Source organism: Podarcis erhardii (genome assembly GCF_964252035.2).
Source record: "Podarcis erhardii genome assembly, chromosome: 8".
Lineage (NCBI taxonomy): Eukaryota > Metazoa > Chordata > Lepidosauria > Squamata > Lacertidae > Podarcis > Podarcis erhardii.
The window spans coordinates 24,124,346-24,139,846 of NC_138499.1; the positions used below are offsets into that span (position 1 = coordinate 24,124,346).

The 15,501-nt window shown below is 38.2% G+C and overlaps 2 protein-coding genes across 6 annotated transcripts in view; both read right to left on the minus strand.

Annotated features, from left to right (window-relative positions):
* The window catches only part of POLR2K (RNA polymerase II, I and III subunit K), a 245,521-nt gene that overhangs the window by 210,075 nt on the left and 19,945 nt on the right, over positions 1-15,501 (minus strand). The window lies entirely within an intron of this gene.
* VPS13B (vacuolar protein sorting 13 homolog B) overlaps positions 1-15,501 on the minus strand; it is a 357,420-nt gene that overhangs the window by 97,355 nt on the left and 244,564 nt on the right. For all 5 annotated transcript variants that reach the window (XM_081873883.1, XM_081873885.1, XM_081873882.1 and 2 more), the window contains exons 34-35: positions 11,145-11,847; positions 4,288-4,425 (exon numbers count right to left, since the gene is read on the minus strand). In XM_081873883.1, coding sequence (XP_081730009.1) covers positions 4,288-4,425; positions 11,145-11,847 — 841 coding nt within the window. The remainder of the gene's footprint in view (positions 1-4,287; positions 4,426-11,144; positions 11,848-15,501) is intronic.

Genomic DNA, 15,501 nt, shown 5'->3' on the forward strand with positions numbered 1-15,501 from the left:
AGCCTTTTAAGCTTTCCTGAGGGACTGCTGAAAATCTTCAGTGTGCTCATGCTCCTTACTGGATTGTAGGCATTATTCCCATTTAACTATTGAATTCAAAATCTCAGTTCTTCATAATCTTTTTGCCAAATTGGAACTGGAACATGCATACTTGGAAGTTTATCTGATGCCAACGGAACTTGCTTCCAATGTAGTGTCTGTAGGGAGGTCGTTCTAGTTGTTCACCTGATGCTATCTGAGAGGTATGTTCCTTAACGATATCTTTAAAAGTGTGTAATGTGAAAAGCTTGCCTCTTTTCTCCTTTTCTTCTTGATCCAAATGTTAAAGCTAACAATCTTGCCCAGCCTTTCCTATTGCTTATACATGATGCTCGAATAATGATACAATGAACAAACGACCTATCCTATACTTTTATTTCATTTCTTTTCTTGGCCATTATTCTTCTCCAAGCCCTGAATTTCTACTTTAATTGTCCAGCTCTTGATGCTCCCATTCATTAAAATAATTTCTCTGTTCATTTTAGTTCAGCTTCCTCCATTGTTCAAGTCATGTCAGTATTTCTCAAATATTTCTCAAATTCAGTATTTCTCAAACTTGGGTGCCCAGCTATTGTTGGACTACAGCTCCCACCATCCCTGACCACTGTCCTGCTAGCTAGGAATGATGGGAGTTGTAGTCCAACAACAGCTGGGGACCCAAGTCTGAGAAACACTGCACTAAGCCAAATCATTGCTTAGCATGATGCAGGCTCAGGGAAAGGAGATTGAGATCTTTTTGCAGCTGTGCTGCACTGAGTTAATCCATAGTTTCATTTAAGAGTCCCCCAGACCAGGGTTTAGCTCTCCCAGACCAACCTCAAGCCATAAACCGCAGGGCTTGGTTGCAGCATGTGCTTAATCTGGAGAGAGCTAAACCACAAGCCTTGGCTTTGATGACATGCTAAGGCAAGCAGTGTCTATGTTCAGCATGGTGCAGCAGCAAAATTACCAGGGGAGAGTGAAGCAGCCTCTAACTCCTCTTCAGGAAGCTGTACACTCATGTGTTCATTTATTTATTGAATATAATTTATATACCACTTTACACCAGAGGTTCATTATTAGCCATGACTTAGTTTAGCATATCCAGGTCACTGTGGAATCTATCAGAATGGCAGAGGAGGAAGGGAACAGAAGAGGACAGAAACTCGTTCTTTTTGCTTCCCACTGTTGGTATTTTCACTATCCTACTTTGCAAGTACATATGAAAAAAGCAGTATGTACCATTACAATCATGATCTACTACAATCAGGATTTGCTCCTTCTTCTGGGGGCTAAGGTAGCTGTAGTTGTGGAGTATGAATTGGTGAAAACTATCTCCCTTTCGCTCTGTCAGCTGAGTCATCCACTGGATCAAAAGCCCTCCAGTTCACCAACTGAAACACCCAAGGAATACAATTAAGACCCTCATCCATAATTCAGCAACAATTAATCTATCCAAAAAGTGAAAACCTAAGAGCTCAAGGGCTTTTGGGGTGTGAAGAGAGACATTTGATGAAAACAAAAGCAAGACTATGAAGATTGTGATATCTCATATGGATGGAGAAGGTACAATTTCTTGCTGTTTGAAGCATTTCCTAGAACTATGCTTTGCAACAACTAAAACCATACCTGTGTTAATGAATATTTACTATCTGGCACAGTTTTCTTCATTCTATTAAGAAATGCAGCTATCTAATTACGTCACTATTTCAAAAACCTATTTGTAACAAAGCAATAAAAAAAAAACCTACCGGAGTGTTCGAGTGTTTTTGCAAATGACCCTAAGTTAATTAGAAAAGTCTGCACCCCGGTCAGTTCCCCTTCTCACATGTCAGCTCTCATTAAATCAAAAAATTCTCATTTCAAAGTTAACCAACACCATGGTTAACAAAACTGTTAAACTGGGATCAAGCGGGCACATTCCTAGGTTTATATATGATGTCATGCTAAGCAGCCCACAGCTGAACTCGCAAAAATATGAATGATTTTTCAATATAGTAAGTATCTGATCTAATGCTAATTCTCTCTCTATAGGCTAACTGTGCTGGGAACAGGTGGCCCTGCTTTCAATTATGGAGGGCTAACATGCCAGTGTGAGGCCTGGATTAGTTCACCTTCTCACAGGGAATTTGCCTCGGTTGGGAATGGATTTATTATGGCTTCACACATGGAATGGAGCTCATGTCAACTGAGGGCAGTGACACATCATACGATTCAAATTAACCTGCTGTGGACTGTTCCGCAGGGCTGAGGCTGTGTATTAAAATGACGACATTTTAAAACGGCTTGAAAGAAACCAGGATTGCCGAAGTGCAATGGTTCCAATTTGTTCCAACTAATCTATCACCTGCTGGAGATATTATTGTAGTGGGTTTCTGGTAGCTGCTATTTTCCAGGTTTCTCCAAACCACTGACCTTGCTAATGGGTACAATTGTTGCCTTTGGAGGTAAAGGGGGAGGGAACCCTACAAAGTGCTTTTTTATGTATGGCGAGAGGTATGTTATTCATCACAACATGCGACCAACAGAAGTGGGGAGGGGAAAACCTAGACAAACAAACCTCTTGCAGCCTCTTTGCTGAAAGATAAAACAGAGTCTACCATATTCCTTAATTTGACTGGATAAAATGCTGTACATAAAAATAACTCATACAGCTAAAATTTGATGAACTTAATAATTTCATACATACAGGTCATTCCAAGAAAACGACAAGGGCGTGCATTTTGGCAAAAGAAAGCTTGCATTTTTCTTAGACTTGGAATTAGTAACTATTAGGTATATTAAACTTTATGAATTGCTGAGAGTTTTTGTAATATATTTTCACAAAGACTGGGATAAAGTATGTCGGGAAGCCAAAACATCCCCAAATTTGATGTTTTCATCTTTGAAAAATATTAAATTATCCATCAGAAAGAATAGTGAGGTAATAAAACAATATGATAATCTCCATCATGGCCAGTAACAATTAGCTGACAAACAAGGGCTTAATATAACTTTGCATCTTTTCAAATGCAGTTCACTACTAGTAGTCTGCAAATAGAGAACAAAGATGTTGCATGTTAAAATAGAACTTTAAAAGCTACCAGCTCATGTACAAAAGAACAACTCTTCTGGATGTGCTAAATTTAAGGGTGTTTGTTTAAAAATAAACTACAGTTTGGTGACTGAGGCCTCCTTCTTTCTCTCTCTCTCTTTCTCTCTCATACATTAACCTAGCAGCATGCAAGTCCCTTCTCAGTGTGTGCAAATGTACCTAGTATAGGTGTGGAGAGAGAGGGGGAGGGGAAGGAGACCTCAGGGAAGTTCTCTCTCTCATTACAAACAGGTAATGTAAATTTAAGGAGGCAAATCTTTCATACACACATTTGCATTTATTAGTATAAAACGTCACATAAAGTGAGTTACATGCTAGCCTACAGTATAAAAACTGAAATCTTGAATAATTTTCTCCTAAGTATTTTACAAATGAATGGAAAGAGCTGGTTTAAAAGCACTGTATAGCTTGACATTTATTCACTCTATAAATTTTGAGATAATTGGAATTTACTTTGCTAGCATTTGTAAGAGTTGAAATCAAAGTGCTGTAAAACAAATTTAGTTTAGTTGGCCCTACGGTAATCAATAATAAATGTATACACCTTGGAATATTTATAGTTGTGGTATAATTTTAAGGAATTATTTAACATAAACCATCAGCCCACATATTTATAGAATGGCACACAACTTAAATACCAGCATCTGTAGGGATGTATTTACTCTTTTTCGACTATTTATATGGTCATGTTGCCCTATGTGTGGAGTGCCACCTAGATTATTTTGTTTAGGTCATTTGAAACTTGCTCCATGCATGTGGGTTTTCAAACAGCCCAGATCAACTCCTGGCTGAGGGTTCCATACCTGTTTACTGCGAATTACTACTGATACCATTTTTTCAAAAACTACACTAAGGGCTTATCTAGACTTCCTTTTGCAATCTGCTTTCTGAGCACAGGTCTGTGATTTCCATGTCCATGTCTGAGCGGGGCTTTTTTTTCTCTCCTCCTGCTGCTTTCTCTGGGAAAACTCGCTGTTTACTGCAGAATTGGAACAAACAGCAATCCTTGGGAAAACTGATGGACAAAAAGCCCACAATCGGACACGAAACTGGGAAGCACGGACTTGGTTACCCAGTGAACACTACCGGTTAAGAGAAAGAGGGGGACTTTGAACCTTGTCTAACTGTTGCTTGCGCCTCTTGCTTTGCAAGAGTAATCATAACGGTATGCTTACCTGGTCCATTGAGGAAGTCTTTAATCTGCAATGAGATGAGAGGAGGTGGGATGCCGCTTTTAGCATCGATTTCCCCTGCCACTGTCTGTAACCATGTCTTGCAATAGTCCAGAGTTTCTGGGAGAGTTTTTCCAGGGTCTACCACAGTGAGAAGAGTCTGGTTATGACATGTTGCTAATACGACAGCCAATAATGTAATAAAGTAGTGAAGGGAAGTAATGTGCATTCATAGCTTTTAAATATCTATGGCTGGTTCATATACCATCTAGTTTATATAGATAAAGTCCTGGTTCATGTGACACAGTAAGGAAAATTGCAGGTTGATGGGAGAGTGAGAAGTGGTAGCCTCCTGGCAAGGAACTCACAGCTGCTTTTCTCCTCCCTGGTCCTTTCTGCTCCTGTGCAACACCAAGTGTCCAAACCAGGCTTGTGATTATGGTATCTACTCACTAAACACAAACTGTAGCCAAGAACAAACCTTTACAGCAACTCATGGTTAGGGAGGAGAGAACTAAACCAGAAGTATGGGGTCTGTCTTTGAACCCACACATTCACCCAGCCCTGGTAAACCATGGTTTGGCTTACTTTGTCTTGCCGGGCCACAGTGTACACAAATATCACATATAAATACTATAATATGATAATTATAGAAGTATAGAAAATTATAGAAATGGCTCCAAATCATCAGATACTACTAACAAATGTTTAAAGGTGCCATGTATAAACAGTTAAGTTCAGTGTAACTAATAGGTGCCTATTAACCGTGCATTCAAAATAGGTCTATGATCTAATTTTTAACTCTATTAGCAATGCATTCAACATTTTGTAGCATTCTTTTCAAACGATAAGCACAAAAGTAAAAGCAAGCAAATAAGAAAAGGAATAAACTATAAACAAGCCTTAGAGATCAGAAAACCACATGTTTGGAAATGCAGTAGAGTGGTTCTACTTATGGGTTATTTGATACAGTTTGCAGTTTCACTGACATTGCAATCCCCTTTTACTACTAGGCTTTTGAAGTTAACTTCAGTAGCTTTTCCTCTTGGCCCTCTTTAATGAAACCCCTTTGCTCAATCCTTAATATTCCCAATTGTGACTCAAAGTTCACATTTGGTACTTTTCAGTTCTCTGTCTTTCTTCATGTCCTGGACAATGTATATGAGAAATCAGCACTGCGTAAAACTTTTAAAATCTATGGCAACCCACAGTCTTTGTTATAATATTTCTATTGGGTGTTTTGTTTTCTGTTCTTAAGTAGCTGCAGTGCTTAAGCATTAAAAAGAACCGCTTTAAGAATTTTAGCCACAAAATTGTTTCATTCTGGCTTAATCCCACACTGCATTACCACCATGACCCTTAATCCTCTTTTGTTCTATAGTGATGTTTGCAGAGAATACTGCTCCCTGATAGTTAGATAATTTAAATATGTTACCAATAGCTTTATTAGCAAGTAGGATGCGGTGTTTTCTTTTCAAGTACGGTAGTTTCATACTTTTGCTTATAGTCAACATATGGCAGTGTGGTATGGACATATAAAAGTCTGTTTTGGAATGCATTTCTTGACTTAATCACAGGATTGCTATATAACCTGGCAGATATTGAACCTTGTGTAATTTCAAATAACATACTGAAACCCAGTAACTGTGACTTTAGTTCTACATGGGAAGTCAAAGGTTAAACTAAAAGTTAGAACATTCCTCTGTCGGTTTTTCAATATCATTATTTGATCAATATTCAGGTCTTGATTTTACAACACTGTACAAGCTTGCGCTATATATTTTACAATAAGCTCTTCCTTTTCTTTCACTTAAAATTACTGCCTGCTCCACCGGTAATTACGGTACAAAAGAATACAATACTGGATAGCTTAAAGGCATTTTCTGCATAGAATGCCCTTCAGCACCAAGACTAGGTGTTTTGTTTTGTTTTGTTTTGTAAAATCAACCCTTCAAGTTCATTTTATTTATTTCCAATATTTGTATACAATTTTCATCAGAACAGATCACAAAGCAAAGAAAAAGCAAAGAAAAAGCAAAAATGCATATGTAAAACAGCACTGTATTGAAAACTTTAAAATCCAGAAATAATATATAAAACATCCAACTACTTTTGCCTTTTTAAAGGTGTCAATGAGATTATAATTGATCATCAGATACTACAGATTCTCATGCACTAAAATTAAATTTGTCATACTGCAATCCATTACTTTTTATGAGTCCTTAAATTCAAATTCTCCTTCTCTCTCTGTGTGTGTGCCTATAAAACCAAGTGTATCTGTTTAACTGACAAATTAAAAAATAACAACTCATTAATATTCACCTGAGAGTTCTTAAATAGCTCAAACTGAAACTGTTGATTTTTCAACAAATGTATGTTTCATAACAGTACATGCATGTTGTTCTTAACCTTTAAAACATCTGAATTGCTCCATGTAAAATGGAGTGCTTGCTGTGGAGCAGTACAATTGTTCTTAGGGCATCTTTCTTTTAAGCAGTACTGCCTTAAAATAGGGCTGCCATACGCCCAGATTTTCCTGGACATTATTGGGATTTCAAAGGCAGAATTGATTTCCTGGGGGAATTTCTGAAAGGTGGCGCTTTGTCCTGGATCAATAAAAAAATTGCATTTTTTTAACCCCCCCCCCACGACCCTATAGAATACAGCAGATGTAACATTAAAGGAGGGTATCCATTAGACCTGTCAATCCCTATCAAAATTTTTGAGATTGCTAAAATGGATAATTAATGAACTATATGTCTGAAGGAGAAATTGCATACGTTCACTGATTCTGTCTGAGAAACATATTCCATTTATTTTCTAAATATCTGCTTCACAATTTTGTAAATTTAGATAAAGAAAAAGATTACTGGGAGGGCACATAATCTGAATAACCTGATGATTTGTGTTATATCAAAACCATCATCCTAATGAATGAATCATGGATAAACTAGTGAAAAGCATGATTAAAACTAGAATTAGAGAACAGGTAGATGTGCTGTGATTTCAACACAGGGAAGTCTTGCCTCACCAACCACTTAGAATTGTTGTATCAAAAAATTCAAAATGTAATATAGAGGAGGAATGGCATCTTAGTAGTACAGCTCATGTTCTGTATACAGAAGATCCCAGGTTCAATCCCTGGCACACCTAAGTTAACAGGATCAGGTAGAAGGTTCACCGCTGGGAGAGATCCACTGCCAGTCAGAATAGACAAAACTGGGGCAGATGGGAGAAGTCCAACCCGATATAAGGCAGCTTTCTATGCAGCTGGTGCAGTCTATAAATAAGTAGGTATTCTATATTTAAACTTTCAAAAAGCTTTTGACAAAAGTCATTCAGATTCTTAAGGGGGGGAGGAATATTAGCAGTCATAAAGGCAGGAAGACATGCTGATGCATTATTAGTAAGACAGAATTAAGAAGCAGAGATTAGGAATAAATTGACAGTGGAGAAAAGTAACATTTCCTATCATATTAGCAGAGAGAAAGAAATAGTATCTTCCTCCTCCAGTGTCCCAACCTATCACACCAGATCAGGAACAGGCTGCAATGGCTTCTTTATAGAACATCTGTGGTGTATGTATTATCACACTTCCATATGAGGAGCTTCTTTGCTGTCTTCAGCTTCAGGGGAGCTCTGCCCACAAGCTATACACACACACACACTAATTTTCTTCTTTCAGAACCCTACATTTTCTTTGCAAGATACCACTTTCCCCCACAAAGTACTAACAGATGATCCATCAGACCCGAGCTGCAGGAATTGGCTTGAATATTAATGTTACTAACTGAATTAAATGGTTTAAACAATGTCATGCACAGTTCCCAATGACATATTTTCTGGTAATAAATAATACATGCCAAATATCCCTGAGATGTGTGTGGCAAATCTAATTTATTTATTTTTTTAAACCGCCAAACGATGACGCTGACACGATATGATGACCACATTCCTCATGAGTGATGGAATAGTGAGTTTTGACCACAAATCCTGACAATTATGAGACAATTAAAACTTCATGGAGCCGCATCGTTGCTTTGTTTGGTCAAAGTAAAGCCACATTTATTTTTCTTAGTAGTCTGTGCTTTAAGGGTTGACGTTTTGAAAATAAGTCAATGAAATACTGCTAAATAAGCCACCACAACAACGGCTTTGATGCGATACTGGTTACTTGTTAAAATACCTTAATTTATTTAAATCTGGTTGTTTGTTTATAGGTTTAAATAGTTAAGAAGTACCACAGACATGGGCACAAAGAGGAGAGAGATGGCAATGGGCAGATGGACTAGATACAAAGCTGACACCATTCGAGCAAGTGGCCAAACAGTGGCACAATAAGTAAATGTCTGTGTCTGGTTGCTAGAATTACCAGTAGCCCTCTTTACAGTTGAACTCAAAATTCAGAAACTTTCGTGAACAGAAAGTATTCCAAAATGGAATAGTTCATGGCTGAAGCATTCAATTTATTCATTAATCTAGATTCTAGATGCTAGTAAAGTCCTGCAAACAGGGAAAATGACCTACCTGACGACCACACACTAGACCCATCTGAGGAGCACGTGCTATTACACATACTAGTGATGCTGCTTTAAAATGCTCCTGTTACATCTCAGAATAGAGAAAGAAAAGTGTGTATGGTCCCCATTGTTGTCATCACCATTTATTCCTTAGATACTTGGTGCTATACACTAATACAGCACACAGGCCCTGCCCACATGTTCAAAATCTAAACTACACAAAAAGAGACGGGATTTTAGAGGCAAGGTGAAAACTTTGCACTTGGTGGGTACATCTAAAGTAGCTCTTTGGATCCCAGCCAAGTTATCAGTTCAGTTTCTTCAGTATTTTATTCTACAGACAGCTTTAGTACAGATGGCATTTATTCTCACTATGATTTTGCTCTCCTTTTTGCTCAAAACATTTAACAAACTTGTTAATATCTTTAGGCAGAAATTTGGAGAATAAAAATGTGGTGTATTACATCTAAATCTAACAATGTATTTCTTTTCTGAAAATGAAATGGATTGCCCAAAGTTTGGCAAGAGGAGAAGGATTGCTGCTGTTAATCTTAAAGCTATCACATGCTGAAGAAGTTAAAGTAAATCTAGGCCAATGATTTCAAATATGAATATCCATATTTTGGAGTGATAGAGAAACAGTATCTCGGATCAAAATTCTTCCATTTGTCAGTTTTGTCAGCGAGAAGATTGGTATTTTATTTCCTATTTAATGCTTGTTACTGACAATGGACTAAAGTAGAAAATCATTCTGTTTCACGTCATTTCCTTTTCATCCTTTTCTGCAAATGATGCACATATATACCAATATGGTAGTCCTTACTTCTGTACATGATCAGCCACAATAAGCTAGGAAGCTAGCTAGTCCATCTAGCCTAGTATTGTCTATGCTGGCTGATTCTCCAGTGTTTTAGGTTGGGGATGGAACCTGGGATCTTTTGTTCTTGCTTATTTAAGTGCCACCTAAAAAGGCCCCCAAAGTGGCTCAGAAAGGATGCCACACAAATACAAAATTCTAATACATTTTGAAAAGCAGTAACATTCAAACACACTCAGGTTTCTGCCAAAAAAGTAAGGGATCTCCCCCCCACCACCACCCCTGCCCCATCTCAGAGAGCAGGAGAAAATCCTTAGGTAGCAGCTCCTTCTAAGGGTCCCAGGCAGCAGGGTGGTTGATAGTTCCTGCACGGTCCTTCCCTTCTGTGCAAAGGTCCTCTTAGTTGTGGCCACTTCCCCACAAATATCTGTGAAATATTCATATCACCCTTTCAAATCAAAACCCTGATGCTACCAAGTGGACAAGCGGCTGACATGACATTTTCAGGAGTGAAAATGGGGTTGAGACAGCAGCATGGAACAGACCCTTCAAAACGACACTGATATGCAATTATATCTTTTTAAAAATCATTGGGGAACCCCAGCCAAATGTGCATTGCTCAAGTAGAGCCCCCAGAGAAAAACCAGCAGAACCAGATTCCCTTTAATACTTGGATCTGATAAGCCGACTAGAAGGCTTTTCATGGGCCCAAAGGTTTTTAAAGCAGTACTTACAAAGGCAGTACTCTTAAGGGAGTACTGCTTAAAAGAAAGATGTCATAGGAACAACAGTACTGCTCCATAGCAAGCACTCCATTTTACGTGGAGCAATTTAGATGTTTTAAAGGTTAATAATGACATAGTTAAAACTATGGTTTTCCCAGTAGTGATGTATGGAAGTGAGAGCTGGACCATAAAGAAGGCTGATCGCCGAAGAATTGATGCTTTTGAATTATGGTGCTGGAGGAGACTCTTGAGAGTCCCATGGACGGCAAGAAGATTAAACCTATCCATTCTTAAGGAAATCAGCCCTGAGTGCTCACTGGAAGGACAGATCCTGAAGCTGAGGCTCCAATACTTTGGCCACCTCATGAGAAGAGAAGACTCCCTGGAAAAGACCTTGATGTTGGGAAAGATGAAGGGCACAAGGAGAAGGGGAAGACAGAGGATGAGATGGTTGGACAGTGTTCTCGAAGCTACCAGCATGAGTTTGACTAAACTGCAGGAGGCAGTGGAAGACAGGAGTGCCTGGCGTGCTCTGGTCTATGGGGTCACAAAGAGTCGGACACGACTAAACGACTAAACAACAATGACATTCATGTACTGGTTTGTGCGAGAAAAGGGGGAAACACTTCAGACTGAAACGTTTAGCTATACAGTACTGTTTTCTTAAGATTTTTTTTAAATGTTTCTGAACTTGAGCAGAGGCCAGATTATGTGGTCATGAAGGAAAGCTGTCCATAGTACATCAAGTAATCTCTGAACAAAAGAATTATTATTCTGCCAGACATTAAATGGTCTTACCTGTGCACTTGTAGTCTGAAGCTACACCTTTAAGGACAGCATCAAACACAGATATTTCCACTCTCTGCTTTCTATGATGACAGCTTAAGATCAAAGAAGGTTGGGATACGACAAGGTGCAAAAATGGTTCTAACTGCAAGTCGCTAGTTCCCCTGCGACCAGGCTGTCGAACGATAGTTATGCCCAAGGCTTGCCTAGCGGATGATCTTGTAGAAGCATGAAGACTTTCAAGAGACAGAAGACCTGTTTTTTTCCCAGAAGGCAGTGAACTGTTAGCATTCAATAGGTCATCTGCTGTTACAGATGAAATGCCTGCTCCACTGGGCTTCTTGAAATCGTGCTCAGCTCTCAAGTTTGCTTCAGGAAGGTTTAATGAAGTTTTGGCTGCTTTCTCTCCATCTTTCTGATCTTCCATCGATTTTGATTTAGGTAAAGTGGCACATGAGTAAGTCATGAAGGATATTCGACTTGCTGTAATAAAAATATCAAAGGGAATGAAGTTCAGGTTCTTCACGATAGAAGACTGCCGAGAAGGACGGGCAATGCGGTGATGGCTGGTACCACTGTGTTGTTCTATTTGGACTATTCTGATTTTAACACTGTCACTGCCAATGCCACTGTCTTGGGCTCCACTGTAACGTGAAGATGTTTCAGTCATGCCTCCATCAGATGTATCCATTTTTTTCTGTTCCTGTTTGGAAACCTGGAAAGAAAAATAGCATATTAACTTAAAATAGTCATATCCTAAGTATTTCCATTTCACAACATAAAACAATTGCTATATAAACATGAGGTCAAGAGAGAGAGAATTCTATAAAAAAAGAAACTTGCCAAGTTAACTTTTAAAATAGGAATCACTCATGAAAACTCAGCAGGTGTCTGTTCCAGAGAAATGGTGACTCATATTTAATGACATGCTAGTGAAAGATGTGGCAGGAGGAATACATGTTTCCTACATTCAAACTAATTTGTTTTTCAGACCATTTAGGAATTCAAAAGATAGTGTGTCAGCCAATTTAAGATGTTTTAACTGATCAGCTGCCTTTTAAATAATTAATTATATTTAAATAACAGATCTGGGTGAAGGTATTGAGGGGGTGCTCATCAAATTTGCAGAGGACATCAAACTGGGAGGGGTAGCTATTGCCACAGAAGAATCAGGATTCATGATGATCTTAACAGATTGGAAAACTGGGCCCAAACTAATAGAATGAATTTCAATAGGGACAAAGGTAAGGTTCTGCACTTGGGCAGGAAGAACCAGCTGCACAAATATAAGATGGGGGGGCACCTGGCTTACCAGTAGTATATAGTATTTAAAATTGCTGGCTGGATTACTGATCTGCTGCTGTGACACCATGGTGACCCACAAAATTCTTCCTTTTAAAAAAAATATTATTAGAACTTCTGTAACTCAGTTGTTGCTATAGGCCCCTGTTGTGATGCCAAAAGATTTTTTTTTTGTCATCCCCCAAAGCTTCCAGATTTGTCAATTATTATCAAAATAAATAAAGATAAAACAATATTTGTTACTGACTGCTTCATAGCCTCCCCGCCCCGCAGCCATGATTCTGTGGAGCCAAAAGACTTTTCTGAGCCCCACCCCTGAGAACTCATTCTTAACAAAATTAACACTGGCTGTTCTGCTAGCACATTTGCAAGGCTATGCAGGGTCCAGTATGGTTTCAAAGTAGATTGGAGGGGGCCACATGTTGAGATTCCTGCACTGCAGTTTGGACTAGATGACCCTCAAGGTTCCTTCCAGCTCCACCATTTTATGATTCTATGCCCACTTATACATTTCTGCCACACCCAGTTTGGCCCCAGGAGGAGAGAGTGGAGCATGAGTCAGTATGGTCCTCAGCCTGAAAAAGTTTAGTCACCCCTGCTGTAGAGAAAATATGACCAGTTCCTTCAGCGAGCCACTTGTTTGCCTTTCACATCTTTAAACCATCTTGGTCACTAACAGGATGTTGTGTGTTGAAGTCATGACGACAAACAAGTCCTGCTGACTTTTGTTCCCACTCAGTGCATTGCTGTGTACCACAAGAACTGTTGAGTGGTTAAGCAAAGAATTGGGACTAATGCCACTGTCTTCCCAATAGGCCTGTTGCTAAAGAAAAGGCAATATGGTCCACTTAGAAGATGTTCAGCATAAAATATATAAGAAAAAATCCCCACTGAAATGTGTCCACATAGTGAATTTTTATGAGTCAAAGGAAACAACTATTTCCTTAGACCTATCAATTTACTGAAGCATAGCTTTGCAAAGAGAAACATTAATACTATAAATTTTTGTTTTCTAGTTACAGATTTTCCAACTTGAATTCAATACCTATTTCTTAAACTTCTGCACTGATTACCGTAACCCTGACAAACCCATGATATTTAAATATCCTGGGACGGCTTTTGAAGCAGGCTGGAAAAGTCCTTATATTAGACACAGGCTGATCTGAGTAGGAGTGGTGAGTCCTGTACTGATATTGCACAGTATACAGCAGGCACTATCAATTAATGACAGAGAAGCATGATTCCCCACCCTGCTTTTTAATGCCCAAATCCCTGGTTCTATCTTGAACAGGCATTTTCTATTAACTCATTGTCACATGGTTTTTGCTTCTAAAAAAAGTATTGTACAAAACAGAACAGCAGCCTTATTTTTCAAAATATTATGCAAAATAGAACATTGGTTTGAGTATGTGTCTCACTAATAAATTAGTAAGAATTGTATTGAAGCACTGTATACAATTTTTTTATCATGCAAATCCAGAAGTGCAAGCTGTTGCACAAAAAAGTAGAATATATTAAACCAAACCATAAAATCCACCCTCCCCCCAAAAAACCAATAAAGCAATATATAAGAAAAGCTTGATAAAGCCATCAATCACTAGTCACAACAGGCCAGTACTGTCTCTAGAAAGCAGCCAGACTTGGAATTAAACTCGCTTCTGAGGGGAGGGAGTTGCATAGCTAGAAAGTACACCAGCATTATCACCTTTTGATGTTCTGACTTGGCACACAGGCAATGCCTCCAGGAACGTATATCCAGGAGACCTTAAGGGCTATGGCAAGACACACAGATCTGCTAGGGATGATCTCTGGGAGGATATATATCGTTATATGTCACTTAGCCAGTTACTGAGTTGGGATTTGCAGCTATTAACTTTAAAAGGCAAGCTTGGCAATAAATCTGGGCATCAAATGGAATATCCTTTTATACTGGTGAACAATTCCAAATGCAAGAACTCTAAAAACGTTCCATGCTTTGTTATGGAAGAAATGGGCCAATATTTTAAAGATGTCAGAAGCACCAATATCGGCTTCCTGATAGCAAATGTAATGGCAACATTTATCGCTGAGCTGCATTTATATCAGTTCACTTACTCTTTACATAACCCATTTAAAACGAACAATAAAAGTTTTCTTTAATTAGCTACTGGTGTGCATTAACATGATCATGATTAAACCATAAAAACCAACTGTACATTACTCAGGTCCCCTATCACATGTGTTTTAAATTATTTTAGTTGAAAATGTACTTTGAGTCCCTTTTAAAAGTTCGACCTTCTGCTTTCAGAGAATTAAATGCATATTACTGCAGTGGAGAAGATAATGTTTCAGACCTCCAGGCATATATTAAACACACTGGCAGCACATTAGACAAAATGCTTTACTTATTAGATACTTCCTATTCTAAACAGTGTCATCAAAGGCTAAAAACAAAATCCATATAAAAGCTGCACAATGCTTCCACACAGAACCTGTGCCAAAATCCCTGTACTTTCCAACTAATGAGGAAAGGATGTGCACTCTTAACATATGAATGTAAGATTTTCCAAGCATTTACTTTAGGAAACAGCACTATTGATTCCATATGGCTTATGTTAAATGAAACTGTATTGGTAAAATAACCTTTAAGATATCTGGCATGATAACCGTAATTAAACAGTATTCAAAGGAATAAAACAAAGGGGAATTTGGTTTCACAATGGCTAATTAAAATAAAATGAAAAAACACAGCATGTCATCTATCAAGATAAATTGTTATTGTTTTAAAAACTATTTAGAATACTGTTAAAATATACTTTTTAGATAAAATCTAAAAGTACTGGGAAAATATTTGTGGCTTAAAAATGGATAGTTTGGCGAAGAAAAGTAGTATACAACTTGGAATTATTATTTTTTTTATGTTGATAGAATAGCTTTAAAACTTTGAGCATAACCAGATGGGCCTTAAATCAGAGGGATTCTACAGTTTCTCTGTCTGAATGAATTGCTACGTGAAAAAGTTTTCAATCGCTGAAAAATGTCAAGTTGATAGTTTACTTATTAGATTGCTTCAGTGCATTTTCTCCAT